Source organism: Oncorhynchus clarkii, unplaced genomic scaffold (genome assembly GCF_045791955.1).
Source record: "Oncorhynchus clarkii lewisi isolate Uvic-CL-2024 unplaced genomic scaffold, UVic_Ocla_1.0 unplaced_contig_4995_pilon_pilon, whole genome shotgun sequence".
Lineage (NCBI taxonomy): Eukaryota > Metazoa > Chordata > Actinopteri > Salmoniformes > Salmonidae > Oncorhynchus > Oncorhynchus clarkii.
Genome location: NW_027258736.1, coordinates 26,438 through 45,000, shown reverse-complemented (window position 1 = coordinate 45,000; position 18,563 = coordinate 26,438). Strand labels below are relative to the sequence as shown.

The 18,563-nt window shown below is 47.6% G+C and overlaps 1 protein-coding gene across 1 annotated transcript in view; it reads left to right on the top strand.

Moving 5' to 3' along the window:
- LOC139398399 (short transient receptor potential channel 5-like) overlaps nt 1–17,618 on the top strand; it is a 27,863-nt gene extending 10,245 nt beyond the window's left edge. Inside the window, exons 9-12 of the mRNA XM_071144416.1 lie at nt 5,109–5,318; nt 10,198–10,239; nt 15,114–15,203; nt 16,596–17,618. Coding sequence (XP_071000517.1) covers nt 5,109–5,318; nt 10,198–10,239; nt 15,114–15,203; nt 16,596–17,618 — 1,365 coding nt within the window. The remainder of the gene's footprint in view (nt 1–5,108; nt 5,319–10,197; nt 10,240–15,113; nt 15,204–16,595) is intronic.
- The last annotated feature ends 945 nt before the right edge of the window (nt 17,619–18,563 follow it).

The window sequence follows — 18,563 nt, the reverse complement described above, 5'->3', positions numbered from 1 at the left end:
AGGATCTCTGAATGATCCAATATTGACCTAAATGACTAATGATGATAAATACAATCCACCTGTGTGTAATCAAGTCTCCGTATAAATGCACCTGCACTGTGATAGTCTCAGAGGTCCGGTAAAAGCGCAGAGAGCATCATGAAGAACAAGGAACACACCAGGCAGGTCCGAGATACTGTTGTGAAGAAGTTTAAAGCCGGATTTGGATACAAAAATATTTCCCAAGCTTTAAACATCCCAAGGAGCACTGTGCAAGCGATAATATTGAAATGGAAGGAGTATCAGACCACTGCAAATCTACCATGACCTGGCCGTCCCTCTAAACTTTCAGCTCATACAAGGAGAAGACTGATCAGAGATGAAGCCAGGAGGCCCATGATCACTCTGGATGAACTGCAGAGATCTACAGCTGAGGTGGGAGACTCTGTCCATAGGACAACAATCAGTCGTATATTGCACAAATTTGGCCTTTATGGAAGAGTGGCAAGAAAGCCATTTCTTAAAGATATCCATAAAAAGTGTTTAAAGTTTGCCACAAGTCACCTGGGAGACACACCAAACATGTGGAAGAAGGTGCTCTGGTCAGATGAAACCAAAATTGAACTTTTTGGCAACAATGCAAAACGTTATGTTTGGCGTAAAAGCAACACAGCTCATCACCCTGAACACACCATCCCCACTGTCAAACATGGTGGTGGCAGCATCATGGTTTGGGCCTGCTTTTCTTCAGCAGGGACAGGGAAGATGGTTAAAATTGATGGGAAGATGGATGGAGCCAAATACAGGACCAGTCTGGAAGATAACCTGATGGAGTCTGCAAAAGACCTGAGACTGGGACGGAGATTTGTCTTCCAACAAGACAATGATCCAAAACATAAAGCAAAATCTACAATGGAATGGTTCAAAAATAAACATATCCAGGTGTTAGAATGGCCAAGTCAAAGTCCAGACCTGAATCCAATCGAGAATCTGTGGAAAGAACTGAAAACTGCTGTTCACAAATGCTCTCCATCCAACCTCACTGAGCTCGAGCTGTTTTGCAAGGAGGAATGGGAAAAAAATTCAGTCTCTCGATGTGCAAAACTGATAGAGACATACCCCAAGCGACTTACAGCTGTAATCGCAGCAAAAGGTGGCGCTACAAATTATTAACTTAAGGGGGCTGAATAATTTTGCACGCCCAATATTTCAGTTTTTGATTTGTTAAAAAAGTTTGAAAAATCCAATAAATATCATTCCACTTCATGATTATGTCCCACTTGTTGTTGATTCTTCACAAAAAAATTCAGTTTTATATCTTTATGTTTGAAGCCTGAAATGTGGCAAAAGGTCGCAAAGTTCAAGGGGGCCGAATACTTTCGCAAGGCACTATCTCAGTGAGTTCCATTGTATTATCCCAGTGCTGATGAGTTCCATTGTATTATCTCAGTGAGTTCCATTGTATTATCTCAGTGCTGATGAGTTCCATTGTATTATCTCAGTGAGTTCCATTGTATTATCTCAGTGCTGATGAGTTCCATTGTATTATCTCAGTGATTTCCATTGTATTATCTCAGTGCTGATGAGTTCCATTGTATTATCTCAGTGAGTTCCATTATATTATCTCAGCGCTGATGAGTTCCATTGATTTATCTCAGTGAGTTCCATTGTATTATCTCAGTGCTGTTGAGTTCCATTGTATTATCTCAGTGCTGATGAGTTCCATTATATTATCTCAGTGAGTTCCATTGTATTATCTCAGTGCTGATGAGTTCCATTATATTATCTCAGTGCTGATGAGTTCCAATGTATTATCTCAGTGCTGATGAGTTCCATTGTATTATCTCAGCGCTGATGAGTTCCATTGTATTATCTCAGTGAGTTCCATTGTATTATCTCAGTGCTGATGAGTTCCGTTATATTATCTCGGTGCTGATGAGTTCCATTGTATTATCTCAGTGCTGATAAGTTCCATTATATTATCTCAGTGCTGATGAGTTCCATTGTATTATCTCAGTGAGTTCCATTGTATTATATCAGTGCTGATGAGTTCCATTGTATTATCTGAGCGAGTTCCATTGTATTATCTCAGTGAGTTCCATTATATTATCTCAGTGCTGATGAGTTCCATTATATTATCTCAGTGCTGATGAGTTCCATTAAATTATCTGAGAGAGTTCCATTGTATTATATCAGTGCTGATGAGTTCCATTAAATTATTTCAGTGCTGATGATTTCCATTGTATTATCTCAGTGAGTTCCATTATATTATCTCAGTGAGTTCCACTGTATTATCTCAGTGCTGATGAGTTCCATTATATTATCTGAGAGAGTTCCATTGTATTATCTCAGTGAGTTCCATTGTATTATCTCAGTGAGTTCCATTATATTATCTCAGTGAGTTCCATTATATTATATCAGTGCTGATGAGTTCCATTGTATTATCTCAGTGAGTTCCATTGTATTATCTCAGTGCTGATGAGTTCCATTGTATTATCTCAGTGCTGATGAGTTCCATTGTATTATCTCAGTGAGTTCCATTATATTATCTCAGTGCTGATGAGTTCCATTATATTATCTCAGTGCTGATGAGTTCCATTATATTATCTCAGTTCTGATGAGTTCCATTGTATTATCTCAGTGCTGATGAGTTCAATTGTATTATCTCAGTGAGTTCCATTATATTATCTCAGCGCTGATGAGTTCCATTGTATTATCTCAGTGAGTTCCATTGTATTATCTCAGTGCTGATGAGTTCCGTTATATTATCTCAGTGAGTTCCTTTATATTATCTCAGTGAGTTCCATTATATTATCTCAGCGCTGATGAGTGCCATTGTATTATCTCAGTGAGTTCCATTATATCATCTCAGCGCTGATGAGTTCCATTGTATTATCTCAGTGAGTTCCATTGTATTATCTCAGTGAGTTCCATTATATTATCTCAGTGAGTTCCATTGTATTATCTCAGTGCTGATGAGTTCCATTATATTATCTCAGTATCAAAGTATCCTGTACAAAGTAAAGCCATTGATTGACTGACTGACCAAATCATTTATTATCCTCCCTCTCTCCCACTTCTCCCCCTCATCCCCTTCTCTCTCTTCCACATCTCCCCCTCATCCCCCTCTCTCTCTCCCCCTCATCCCCCTCATCTCCCTCTCTCTCTCCTACTGCTCCCCTCATCCCCCTCTCTCTCTCCTACTTCTCCCCCTCATCCCCCCCTCTCTCTCCTACTTCTCCCCCTCATCCCCTTCTCTCTCTCCTACTTCTCCCCTCATACCCCTCTCTCTCTCCCACATCTCCCCCTATCTCTCTCCTACTTCTCCCCTCATCTCCCTCTCTCTCCTACTTCTCCCCCTCATCCCCTCTCTCTCTCCTACTTATCCCCTCATCCCCCTCTCTCTCTCCCACATCTCCCCCTCATCCCCCTCTCTCTCCTACTTCTCCCCTCATCCCCCTCTCTCTCTCCCACATCTCCCCCTATCTCTCTCCTACTTCTCCCCCTCATCCGCCTCTCTCTCTCCTACTTCTCCCCCTCATCCCCCTCTCTCTCTCTCTCCAACTTCTCCCCTCGTCCCACTCTCTCTCTCCCAATTCTCCCCTCATCCCCCTCTCTCTCCTACTTCTCCCCCTCATCCCCCTCTCTCTCTCTCTCCAACTTCTCCCCTCGTCCCACTCTCTCTCTCCCACTTCTCCCCTCGTCCCACTCTCTCTCTCCCAATTCTCCCCTCATCCCACTCTCTCTCCTACTTCTTCCCTCATCCCCCTCTCTCTCTCCTACTTCTCCCCTCATCCCCCCCTCTCTCTCTCCTACTTCTCCCCTCATCCCACTCTCTCTCTCCCAATTCTCCCCTCATCCCCCTCTCTCTCACCTACTTCTCCCCCTCATCCCCCCCTCTCTCTCCCAATTCTCCCCTCATCCCCCTCTCTCTCACCTACTTCTCCCCCTCATCCCCCTCTCTCTCTCCCACATCTCCCCCTATCTCTCTCCTACTTCTCCCCCTCATCCGCCTCTCTCTCCTACTTCTCCCCCTCATCCCCCTCTCTCTCTCTCTCCTACTTCTCCCCTCATCCCCCTCTCTCTCTCTCCCAATTCTCCCCTCATCCCCCTCTCTCTCTCTCCTACTTCTCCCCCTCATCCCCCTCTCTCTCTCCTACTTCTCCCCTCATCCCCCCTCTCTCTCTCTCCTACTTCTCCCCTCATCCCACTCTCTCTCTTTCCCAATTCTCCCCTCATCCCCCTCTCTCTCACCTACTTCTCCCCCTCATCCCCTTCTCTCTCACCTACTTCTCCCCCTCATCCCCTTCTCTCTCTCCTACTTCTCCCCTCATCCCCCTCTCTCTCCTACATCTCCCACTATCTCTCTCCTACTTCTCCCCTCATCTCCCTCGCTCTCCTACTTCTCCCCCTCATCCCGTCTCTCTCTCCTACTTCTCCCCTCATCCCCCTCTCTCTCTCCCACATCTCCCCCTCATCCCCCTCTCTCTCCTACTTCTCCCCTCATCCCCCTCTCTCTCTCCCACATCTCCCCCTATCTCTCTCCTACTTCTCCCCCTCATCCGCCTCTCTCTCTCCTACTTCTCCCCCTCATCCCCCTATCTCTCTCCTACTTCTCCCCCTCATCCGCCTCTCTCTCTCCTACTTCTCCCCCTCATCCCCCTCTCTCTCTCTCTCCTACTTCTCCCCTCATCCCACTCTCTCTCTCCCAATTCTCCCCTCACCCCCCTCTCTCTCTCCTACTTCTCCCCCTCATCCCCCTCTCTCTCTCCTACTTCTCCCCTCACCCCCCTCTCTCTCTCTCTCCTACTTCTCCCCTCATCCCACTCTCTCTCTCCCAATTCTCCCCTCATCCCCCTCTCTCTCACCTACTTCTCCCCCTCATCCCCCTCTCTCTCTCCCAATTCTCCCCTCATCCCCCTCTCTCTCACCTACTTCTCCCCCTCATCCCCCCCTCTCTCTCCTACTTCTCCCCTCATCCCCCTCTCTCTCTCTCTCTCCTACTTCTCCCCTCATCCCACTCTCTCTCTCCCAATTCTCCCCTCATCCCCCTCTCTCTCACCTACTTCTCCCCCTCATCCCCCTCTCTCTCTCTTACTTCTCCCCTCATCCCCCTCTCTCTCCTCCAGGACCATGCAGATATAGAGTGGAAGTTTGCCCGGACCAAGTTATGGATGAGTTATTTTGACGAGGGGGGTACTCTGCCCCCTCCCTTCAACATCGTTCCCAGTCCTAAGTCAGTGTGGTACCTCTGTCTGTGGGTTCACCATCGACTCTGTAGGAGAGGAGCGCCCCCTGCTGACAACGCAGACAAACACCACAACCTACGAAAGTTCCCGGTAAGAAGATACAAACACATAAATGCATGCACACACACACACACACACACACACACATGCCCTGCCCGAGGATGCCATGCCCGAGGGGTCACAACCAATCGCTTTAGAGCCCTAATAATACAAGGTAGATAGGTCCTACTACTGTTCTGAAACGTAGCCGTACACTGGTAGCCATACACTGGGAGCCGTACACTGGTAGACGTACACTGGTAGATGTACACTGGTAGCAGTGATGTACATGTACACTGGTAGATGTACACTGGTAGATGTACACTGGTAGCTGTACACTGGTAGACGTACACTGGTAGACGTACACTGGTAGCTGTACACTGGTAGCTGTACACTGGTAGACGTACACTGGTAGACGTACACTGGTAGCAGTACTCTGGTAGCAGTACACTGGTAGCAGTACTCTGGTAGCAGTACTCTGGTAGCAGTACTCTGGTAGCAGTACTCTGGTAGCAGTACTCTGGTAGCAGTACTCTGGTAGCAGTACTCTGGTAATGCAGTACTCTGACAAGACGTACTCATTAAAACAGCACACACTGTAACTCTCGATTCAAAACCATAGACAGAAGGCTACAGCCAGTCAATTCAACTATGGATTCAGAACCATGGACAGGCTACAGCCAGTCAATTCAACTATGGATTCAGAACCATGGACAGGCTACAGACAGTCAATTCAACTATGGATTCAGAACCATGGACAGGCTACAGACAGTCAATTCAACTCTCGATTCAAAACCATGGACAGAAGGCTACAGCCAGTCAATTCAACTATGGATTCAGAACCATGAACAGGCTACAGACAGTCAACTTAACTATCGATTCAGAACCATGGACAGGCTACAGACAGTAAATTCAACTATGGGTTCAGAACCATGGACATAAGGCTACAGCCAGTCAATGCAACTATAGGTTCAGAACCATGGACAGGCTACAGACAGTCAACTTAACTATCGATTCAGAACCATGGACAGGCTACAGCCAGTCAATGCAACTATGGGTTCAGAACCATGGACAGGCTACAGACAGTCAACTTAACTATCGATTCAGAACCATGGACAGGCTACAGACAGTCAACTTAACTATCGACTCAGAACCATGGACAGGCTACAGCCAGTCAATGCAACTATGGGTTCAGAACCATGGACAGGCTACAGACAGTCAACTTAACTATCGATTCAGAACCATGGACAGGCTACAGCCAGTCAATGCAACTATGGGTTCAGAACCATGGACAGGCTACAGACAGTCAACTTAACTATGGATTCAGAACCATGGACAGGCTACAGACAGTCAACGCGATGAAAGGATAAAGTTGGATGCTCTGTTAATTTCAGCACCATCAGAGAGACAGCCTGGACAACAGGAGCAACACGTCACGGCTCACCTCAGAGCACAACCAATCGGCTACATTGGTCATTGTCAGTATACCCATCAAATAACACAGAGCTGTATATCTATCAATAGCAATTCAACCCTCAAAAGCAAGTAGCCTAATGAAGGTCAGGGCGTGACAGTACCCCCCCCCCCCCCCCCCAAAGGTGCGGACTCCCGGCCGCACACCTAAGCCTATATGGGAGGGTCTGGGTGGGCATAACTCCGAGGTGGCGGTTCTGGCTCGGGACGTAGACCCCGCTCCACTTCTGACTCGTCACACTTACTTAATGTCTCTGGAGCGGGAACCCTCACCGCCAACCACAGCATAGAGGACGCCACTGGACTGATGGCCGAGTCTGGAGTGAGTGGCGCCTCTGGACTGGAGGGAGACTCTGGTGGATCCGGACTGGAGGGAGACTCTGGCGGATCAGGACTGGAGGGAGACTCTGGCGGATTCGGACTGGAGGGAGACTCTGGCGGATTCGGACTGGAGGGAGACTCTGGAGGATCAGGACTGGAGGGAGACTCTGGTGGATCCGGACTGGAGGGAGACTCTGGCGGATCCGGACTGGAGGGAGACTCTGGCAGACTGGAGGGAGACTCTGGCGGATCCGGAGTCTGGTTCATCCTTGGGAGCAATTTCCAAACACCTGAAGGTACCACGTTCATCTATACAAACAATAGTACGCAAGTATAAACACCATGGGACCACCCAGCCGCCATACCGCTCAGGAAGGAGACGCGTTCTGTCTCCTAGAGATGAACGTACTTTGGTGTGAAAAATGCAAATCAATCCCAGAACTACAGCAAAGGACCTTGGGAAGATGCTGGAGGAAACAGGTACAAAAGTATCAATTCAATTCAATTCAAGGGCTTTATTGGCATGGGAAACGTGTTAACATTGCCAAAGCAAGTGAGGTAGAGAACATACAAAGTGAATATACAAAGTGAAAAACAACAAAAATTAACAGTAAACATTACACATACAGAGGTTTCAAAACAGTAAAGACATTACAAATGTCATATTATATATACAGTGCCTTGCGAAAGTATTCGGCCCCCTTGAACTTTGCGACCTTTTGCCACATTTCAGGCTTCAAACATAAAGATATAAAACTGTATTTTTTTGTGAAGAATCAACAACAAGTGGGACACAATCATGAAGTGGAACGACATTTATTGGATATTTCAAACTTTTTTAACAAATCAAAAACTGAAAAATTGGGCGTGCAAAATTATTCAGCCCCTTTACTTTCAGTGCAGCAAACTCTCGCCAGAAGTTCAGTGAGGATCTCTGAATGATCCAATGTTGACCTAAATGACTAATGATGATAAATACAATCCACCTGTGTGTAATCAAGTCTCCGTATAAATGCACCTGCACTGTGATAGTCTCAGAAGTCCGTCAAAAGCGCAGAGAGCATCATGAAGAACAAGGAACACACCAGGCAGGTCCGAGATACTGTTGTGAAGAAGTTTAAAGCCGGATTTGGATACAAAAAGATTTCCCAAGCTTTAAACATCCCAAGGAGCACTGTGCAAGCGATAATATTGAAATGGAAGGAGTATCAGACCACTGCAAATCTACCAAGACCTGGCCGTCCCTCTAAACTTTCAGCTCATACAAGGAGAAGACTGATCAGAGATGCAGCCAAGAGGCCCATGATCACTCTGGATGAACTGCAGAGATCTACAGCTGAGGTGGGAGACTCTGTCCATAGGACAACAATCAGTCGTATATTGCACAAATCTGGCCTTTATGGAAGAGTGGCAAGAAGAAAGCCATTTCTTAAAGATATCCATAAAAAGTGTTGTTTAAAGTTTGCCACAAGCCACCTGGGAGACACACCAAACATGTGGAAGAAGGTGCTCTGGTCAGATGAAACCAAAATTGAACTTTTTGGCAACAATGCAAAACGTTATGTTTGGCGTAAAAGCAACACAGCTGAACACACCATCCCCACTGTCAAACATGGTGGTGGCAGCATCATGGTTTGGGCCTGCTTTTCTTCAGCAGGGACAGGGAAGATGGTTAAAATTGATGGGAAGATGGATGGAGCCAAATACAGGACCATTCTGGAAGAAAACCTGATGGAGTCTGCAAAAGACCTGAGACTGGGACGGAGATTTGTCTTCCAACAAGACAATGATCCAAAACATAAAGCAAAATCTACAATGGAATGGTTCAATAATAAACATATCCAGGTGTTAGAATGGCCAAGTCAAAGTCCAGACCTGAATCCAATCGAGAATCTGTGGAAAGAACTGAAAACTGCTGTTCACAAATGCTCTCCAACCAACCTCACTGAGCTCAAGCTGTTTTGCAAGGAGGAATGGGAAAAAATGTCAGTCTCTCGATGTGCAAAACTGATAGAGACATACCCCAAGCGACTTACAGCTGTAATCGCAGCAAAAGGTGGCGCTACAAAGTATTAACTTAAGGGGGCTGAATAATTTTGCACGCCCAACTTTTCAGTTTTTGATTTGTTAAAAAAGTTTGAAATATCCAATAAATGTCGTTCCACTTCATGATTGTGTCCCACTTGTTGTTGATTCTTCACAAAAAATACAGTTTTATATCTTTATGTTTGAAGCCTGAAATGTGGCAAAAGGTCGCAAAGTTCAAGGGGGCCGAATACTTTCGCAAGGCACTGTATATTGAAGCAACATCTCAAGACATCAGTCAGGAAGTTAAAGCTTGGTCGCAAATGGGTCTTCCAAATGGACAATGACCCCAAGCATACTTCCAAAGTTGTGGCAAAATGGCTTTAGGACAACAAAGTCAAGGTATTGGAGTGGTCATCACAAAGCCCTGACCTCAATCCTATAGAAGAACATTTGTGGGCAGAACTGAAAAAGTGTGTGCGAGCAAGGAGGCCTACAAACCTGACTCAGTTACACAAGCTCTGTCAGGAGGAACGGGCCAAAATTCACCCAACTTATTGTGGGAAGCTTATGGAAGGCAACCCGAAACATTTGACCCAAGTTAAACAATTTAACGGCAATGCTACCAAAATACTAATTGAGTTTATGTAAACTTCTGACCCACTGAGATGAAAGAAATAAAAGCTGAAATAAATAATTTAAAAAACACTTGAGATTTACTTTTTCATAATCTCATGTTGCTCACTCAAATTAAAGCAAACACACACACACACACACACACACACACCTGGCCTGATTTCCAGTCCTGGGCTGAGTTCCAAACTGCCTCTTATTCCCTATATACACTGACCAGGGCCCATGGGACTCTGTAGTGCACTAAGCAGGGAAGAGGACTGTAGTGCACTACGTAGGGAAGAGGGGTGATTTGGGACACAGCCCAAATGTGGGCTGAATTATATAACACCAAGAATCCATCTGATGCTGCTGATATGAGTGGGCGAAGTGTTTCTGTGTCTCTGTGTGTGTCTCTGTCTGTCTGCCTGCCTGCCTGTGTGTGTGTGTGTGTGTGTGTGTGCATAATGTGCTTTACCAGTATATCATTTCTTTTCAGGAGCATCATGCAGACAGCCTGATACAGAACCAGCATTATCAGGTATTTCTCTCTCGGGGTGTTTTCACACTTGGTCCCTTTCAGAAAATTTTTGTTACAAATGAAATTGTGAACTTTCCAAAAGGAAGTCAAACATCTCAAAAGGTGGTTGGAGTTTGGGTCGATTGAATTACACGGTCTGATTGGTTCTTTTTAGGACAATGTGAACACAAAGCTCCCTACTGTTTCCCCTGACATAACCCCTCACATTAGACTACTGACATAACCCCTCCCACTAGACGTAACCCCTCCCACTAGACTACTGTCATAACCCCTCCCACTAGACATAACCCCTCCCACTAGACTACTGTCATAACCCCTCCCACTAGACTACTGACATAACCCCTCACACTAGACTACTGACATAACCCCCCACTAGACATAACCCCTCCCACTAGACAACTGACATAACCCCTCCCACTAGACTACTGACATAACCCCTCCCACTAGACTACTGACATAACCCCTCCCACTAGACTACTGACATAACCCCTCCCACTAGACTACTGACATAACCCCTCCCACTAGACTACTGACATAACCCCTCCCACTAGACTACTGACATAACCCCTCCCACTAGACTACTGTCATAACCCTTCCCACTAGACTACTGTCATAACCCCTCCCACTAGACATAACCCCTCCCACTAGACTACTGACATAACCCCTCCCACTAGACTACTGTCATAACCCCTCCCACTAGACATAACCCCTCACACGAGACTACTGACATAACCCCTCCCACTAGACTACTGACATAACCCTTCCCACTAGACTACTGTCATAACCCCTCCCACTAGACATAACCCCTCCCACTAGACTACTGACATAACCCCTCCCACTAGACATAACCCCTCACACTAGCCTACTGACATAACCCCTCCCGCTAGACTACTGATATAACCCCTCACACTAGACGACTGACATAACCCCTCCCTCTAGACTACTGACATAACCCCTCCCACTAGACTACTGTTATAACCCCTCCCACTAGACTACTGACATAACCCCTCCCACTAGACTACTGTTATAACCCCTCCAACTAGACTACTGTTATAACCCCTCCCACTAGACTACTGACATAACCCCTCCCACTAGACTACTGATATAACCCCTCCCACTAGACTACTGATATAACCCCTCCCACTAGACTACTGATATAACCCCTCCCACTAGACTACTGATATAACCTCTCACACTAGACTACTGACATAACACCTCCCACTAGACTACTGACATAACCCCTCACACTAGACTACTGACGTAACCACTCCCACTAGACATAACCCCTCCCACTAGACATAACCCCTCCCACTAGACTACTGACATAACCCCTCACACTAGACTACTGACGTAACCCCTCACACTAGACTACTGACGTAACCCCTCACACTAGACTACTGACGTAACACCTCACACTAGACTACTGACGTAACCCCTCACACTAGACATAACCCCTCCCACTAGACATAACCCCTCCCACTAGACTACTGACATAACCCCTCACACTAGACTACTGACATAACCCCTCCCACTAGACATAACCCCTCACACTAGACTACTGACATAACCCCTCCCACTAGACTACTGACATAACCCCTCCCACTAGACTACTGACATAACCCCTCACACTAGACTACTGACATAACCCCTCACACTAGACTACTGACGTAACCCCTCACACTAGACTACTGACGTAACCCCTCACACTAGACTACTGACGTAACCCCTCACACTAGACTACTGAACCCCTCACACTAGACTAACCCCTCCCACTAGACTACTGACGTAACCCCTCACACTAGACTACTGACGTAACCCCTCACACTAGACTACTGACGTAACCCCTCACACTAGACTACTGACGTAACCCCTCACACTAGACTACTGACGTAACCCCTCACACTAGACTACTGACGTAACCCCTCCCACTAGACATAACCCCTCCCACTAGACTACTGACGTAACCCCTCCCACTAGACTACTGACGTAACCCCTCCCACTAGACATAACCCCTCCCACTAGACTACTGACATAACCCCTCACACTAGACTACTGACATAACCCCTCGCACTAGACTACTGACATAACCCCTCGCACTAGACTACTGACATAACCCCTCGCACTAGACTACTGACATAACCCCTCCCACTAGACTACTGACATAACCCCTCACACTAGACTACTGATATAACCCCTCACACTAGACTACTGACATAACCCCTCACACTAGACTACTGACGTAACCCCTCACACTAGACTACTGACGTAACCCCTCACACTAGACTACTGACGTAACCCCTCACACTAGACTACTGACGTAACCCCTCACACTAGACTACTGACATAACCCCTCACACTAGACTACTGACGTAACCCCTCCCACTAGACATAACCCCTCCCACTAGACTACTACGTAACCCCTCCCACTAGACTACTGACGTAACCCCTCCCACTAGACATAACCCCTCCCACTAGACTACTGACATAACCCCTCACACTAGACTACTGACATAACCCCTCGCACTAGACTACTGACATAACCCCTCGCACTAGACTACTGACATAACCCCTCGCACTAGACTACTGACATAACCCCTCCCACTAGACTACTGACATAACCCCTCACACTAGACTACTGACATAACCCCTCCCACTAGACTACTGACATAACCCCTCCCACTAGACTACTGACATAACCCCTCCCACTAGACTACTGACATAACCCCTCCCACTAGACTACTGACTACTGACATAACCCCTCCCACTAGACTACTGACATAACCCCTCCCACTAGACTACTGACATAACCCCTCACACTAGACTACTGACATAACCCCTCACACTAGACTACTGACATAACCCCTCCCACTAGACTACTGACGTAACCCCTCCCACTAGACATAACCCCTCACACTAGACTACTGACATAACCCCTCCCACTAGACTACTGTCATAACCCCTCCAACTAGACATAACCCCTCACACTAGACTACTGACATAACCCCTCCCACTAGACTACTGTCATAACCCCTCCCACTAGACTACTGTCATAACCCCTCCCACTAGACTACTGTCATAACCCTTCCCACTAGACTACTGTCATAACCCCTCCCACTAGACATAACCCCTCACACTAGACTACTGACATAACCCCTCCCACTAGACTACTCTCATAACCCCTCCCACTAGACATAACCCCTCACACTAGACTACTGACATAACCCCTCCCGCTAGACTACTGATATAACCCCTCACACTAGACTACTGACATAACCCATCCCTCTAGACTACTGACATAACCCCTCCCATTAGACTACTGTTATAACCCCTCCCACTAGGCTACTGACATAACCCCTCCCACTAGACTACTGTTATAACCCCTCCCACTAGACTACTGTTATAACCCCTCCCACTAGACTACTGTTATAACCCCTCCCACTAGACTACTGTTATAACCCCTCCCACTAGACTACTGTTATAACCCCTCCCACTAGACTACTGTTATAACCCCTCACACTAGACTACTGACATAACCCCTCCCACTAGACTACTGATATAACCCCTCACACTAGACTACTGACATAACCCCTCCCACTAGACTACTGACATAACCCCTCACACTAGACTACTGACGTAACCCCTCCCACTAGACATAACCCCTCCCACTAGACATAACCCCTCTCACTAGACTACTGACGTAACCCCTCACACTAGACTACTGACGTAACCCCTCACACTAGACTACTGACGTAACCCCTCACACTAGACTACTGACATAACCCCTCCCACTAGACATAACCCCTCCCACTAGACATAACCCCTCCCACTAGACTACTGACATAACCCCTCACACTAGACATAACCCCTCACACTAGACTACTGACATAACCCCTCCCACTAGACTACTGACATAACCCCTCACACTAGACTACTGACGTAACCCCTCACACTAGACTACTGACGTAACCCCTCACACTAGACTACTGACGTAACCCCTCCCACTAGACTACTGACATAACCCCTCACACTAGACTACTGACATAACCCCTCACACTAGACTACTGACATAACCCCTCCCACTAGACTACTGACGTAACCCCTCCCACTCGACATAACCCCTCCCACTAGACTACTGACATAACCCCTCGCACTAGACTACTGACATAACCCCTCGCACTAGACTACTGACATAACCCCTCGCACTAGACTACTGACATAACCCCTCGCACTAGACTACTGATATAACCCCTCACACTAGACTACTGATATAACCCCTCCCACTAGACTACTGACATAACCCCTCCCACTAGACTACTGACATAACCCCTCACACTAGACTACTGACATAACCCCTCCCACTAGACTACTGACGTAACCCCTCCCACTAGACATAACCCCTCACACTAGACTACTGACATAACCCCTCCCACTAGACTACTGTCATAACCCCTCCCACTAGACATAACCCCTCACACTAGACTACTGACATAACCCCTCACACTAGACTACTGACATAACCCCTCACACTAGACTACTGACATAACCCCTCCCACTAGACTACTGACATAACCCCTCCCACTTAAAGGGGCATAAGCCTGAATCACAACATAGGGTCCACAATCTATTCTAGCTCTTAAATGGTCTGAAGCCTGAATCACATCATAGGGTCCACAACCTGCCCTACCTCTTAAAGGGGCAGAAGCCTACCTTGGGTGTACAATTTTCAATGACAGCATTATTTAATTAATCTGTGTGTTTACATGTCAGTCTCCTATGGATTCATAAAATGTTATTTTCTTTAAAAAAAAGTGTCGGACAGGGGTGTCCATGGTGACAATGTTGTGGTTAACAGGAAGTAATGTCATTGTTAACAGGAAGTGATCCGTAGCCTGGTGAAGAGGTACGTGGCGGCCATGATACGCAGTTCCAAGACGGACGAGGGACTGACAGAGGAGAACTTTAAGGTGGGTGTGGAAGGAGGACGTTTTGCCAATTAGAATGACATCGACCGTAGTTTTTTAGAAGACTATATGTAATATCTATCTGTCTCCACCTCACTCCATCCCTCTCTCTCTCCCTCTCTCTCATCCCTCTCTTTCCATCCCTCTCTCTCCATCCCTCTCTCCATCCCCCTCTCTCTCTCCCTCTCTCTCATCCCTCTTTCCATCCCTCTCTCTCTCTCCCTCTCTCTCATCCCTCTCTCTCCATCCCTCTCTCTCCATCCCTCTCTCTCCATCCCTCTCTCTATCCCTCTCTCTCATCCATCGCTCTCTCCATCCCTCTCACCATCCCTCTCTCTCCATCTCTCTCCCCATCTATCTCTCTATCTCTCTCTCCATCCCTCTCTCTCCATCTCTCTCCCCATCTATCTCTCTATCTCTCTCTCCATCCCTCTCTCTATCCCTCTCACTCCATCCCTCTCTCTATCCCTCTCTCTCATCCATCACTCTCTCTATCCCTCTCTCTCATCCATCACTCTCTCCATCTCTCTCTCCATTCATCCCTCTCTCTCCATCTCTCTCTCCATCCCTCTCTCTCATCTCTCTCTCTCCAACCCTCTCTCGCCATCCCTCTCTCTCTATCCCTCTCTCGCCATCCCTCTCTCTCTATCCCTCTCTCTCTCTATCCCTCTCTCTATCCCTCTCTCTCCATCTCTCTATCCCTCTCTCTCCATCTCTCTATCCCTCTCTCTCCCTCCCTCTCTCTCTATCCCTCTCTCGCTATCCCTCCCTCTACATCTCTCGCTATCCCTCTCTCCATCCCTCTCTCTCCATCCCTCTCTCTATCCCTCTCTCCATCCCTCTCTCTCATCCCTCTCTCCATCCCTCTCTCTCCATCCCTCTCTCTATCCCCCTCTCTCTCTATCCCTCTCTCTATCCCTCTCTCTCCATCTCTCTCTATCCCTCTCTCTCCCTCCCTCTCTCTCTATCCCTCTCTCGCTATCCCTCCCTCTCCATCTCTCTCTATCCCTCTCTCCATCCCTCTCTCTCCATCCCTCTCTCCATCCCTCTCTCTATCCCTCTCTCCATCCCTCTCTCTCATCCCTCTCGCCATCCCTCTCTCTCTATCCCTCTCTCTCTCTATCCCTCCCTCTCTCTCTCTCCATCTCTCTCTATCCCTCTCTCTCCCTCCCTCTCTCTCTATCCCTCTCTCGCTATCCCTCCCTCTCCATCTCTCTCTATCCATCTCTCCATCCCTCTCTCTCCATCCCTCTCTCCATCCCTCTCTCTCTCATCCCTCCCTCTCCATATCTCTCCATCCCTCTCTCTCCATCTCTCTCTATCCCTCTCTCCATCCCTCTCTCTCCATCCCTCTCTCTCCATCTCTCTATCCCCCTCCTTTCCTCTCGTCTCTAGGAGTTGAAGCAGAACATCTCCAGTTTCCGTTATGAGGCTTTAGATCTCCTTGGTAACCGTCGGCCTCCCAGACGCCACCACTCCTCCAGTAGCAACGCCACACTGAGAGACGAGGGAGGAACCAATGATGAGGGGGGGCCCGACTCTAACTTTGACCCCAATGATCCTTCTCTGGGGTCGCAGGTGGTGGGAGGAGCCAAGAGGTCAATGGGCATGACCTTTCTGACCCCGACAGGAAGCATGGAGAAGAAACCTAAATATGGCGTCTCCGCTTTGGTCCGCAGTATTTCAGGAATGGAGGTGGTTTCTGTAACGAAGATGGAGGGAGAGGAGGAGGAAGAGGAAGAGGAGGAGGGATGGGGGGAGGAGGGAGAGGAAGAGGTGGACGAAGAGAAGGAGGAGGAGGGATGGGGGGAAGAGGAAGAGGAGGAGGGTAAACCAAAGAGCAACGGGGTGAGGAGAGAAGCCGTCCCTTCCTCTTCTTCTATCTTCCCTTCGTTCCCTTCCTCCTCCACCTCCTCATCCTTCGCTCGCATGGAGAGTCGTCTCCAGCGGTTGTCGGTGACGACGTCCAATAAGACGCCAGACTACTTTAAACGCCTCGGCTTCCTGTTCTCACGCAAAGCCCCACTCCTTCCCCTATCCGTCAGCCAATCCCCTCTCTCCGTCACCATCTCAGACGGCTTGCTCCACCCCCTGAGAGGTCGAGGGTCGTATGACCTCAGCGAGACGCAGCTTAACCAGGCAGGACATACTAAGCCAGTCGGAGCCACTCCTAATTCCTCCAGACGAGCAAATGAGACGGACTATCTCCTCCCCTTGCCCCTCCCACCTCCCTGCCCCTGCCAATCCCTGCACTGTGCTTCCAATATGGCAGACTCTAAATTCCACCATCTGGACTCCAGCGAGAGCGTCTTCGAGGGAGGAGGAGGTGGCAGGGTGGTTGGAGGGGGGTCGGTGGAGCCGTGTGATGTCGTCGAGGAATCCTGCGGCACGGAGGACTCTGTTACTACGCAGCTGTAAGAAGACTGTAGTCAGTTGGTTACCTACCGGAACTCAACGAACAACCGCAAAGTCACGAGAGGACTGTATATAGGGGGACACTGTAAGTGACCTAGACCACCCCCACATCCCACTTATGTCACCCTACTGTTCCCCTGAACTAGGAGGTTATTATGGCCCTGTCCAGAAACAACCCCTAGACCCTACTGTTCCCCTGAACTAGGAGGTTATTATGGCCCTGTCCAGAAACAACCCCTAGACCCTACTGAACCCCTGAACTAGGAGGTCATTATGGCCCTGTCCAGAAACAACCCCTAGACCCAACTGAACCCCTGAACTAGGAGGTCATTATGGCCCTGTCCAAAAACAACCCCTAGACCCTACTGAACCCCTGAACTAGGAGGTCATTATGGCCCTGTCCAGAAACAACCCCTAGACCCTACTGAACCCCTGAACTAGGAGGTCATTATGGCCCTGTCCAGAAACAACCCTTAGACCCTACTGAACCCCTGAACTAGGAGGTCATTATGGCCCTGTCCAGAAACAACCCCTAGACCCTACTGAACCCATCAGAACGATTATATCGATCTATTAAACCACATTAAGTTTAAAGAACTTGAATAAATCAATGGTCTGAATGCTAAAATCGTCTTTATTGCGTTGATTGATTGCCAATTGATTGATTGACCGGATGAGATATGAATTAATATTTTATTTGTTCTACACACAAAACAAGTTTGTAGTCATAGGCCTACGCTGAATCAACAGTTTATCATCACTACAAAAAGACACATAAAAACAGTCCAACTGTAGAACAGTGGTCACCAACCTTTCCTGAGTCAAGATAATTTTCTCTCACGCACACACGTTTGTTTTTACTATCCTTGTGGGGACAAAAACAATTCATTCATTTAAAATCCTAGTTTCCTTAAACCTTAACCTTAATTGTAACCCTAAACCTAACCG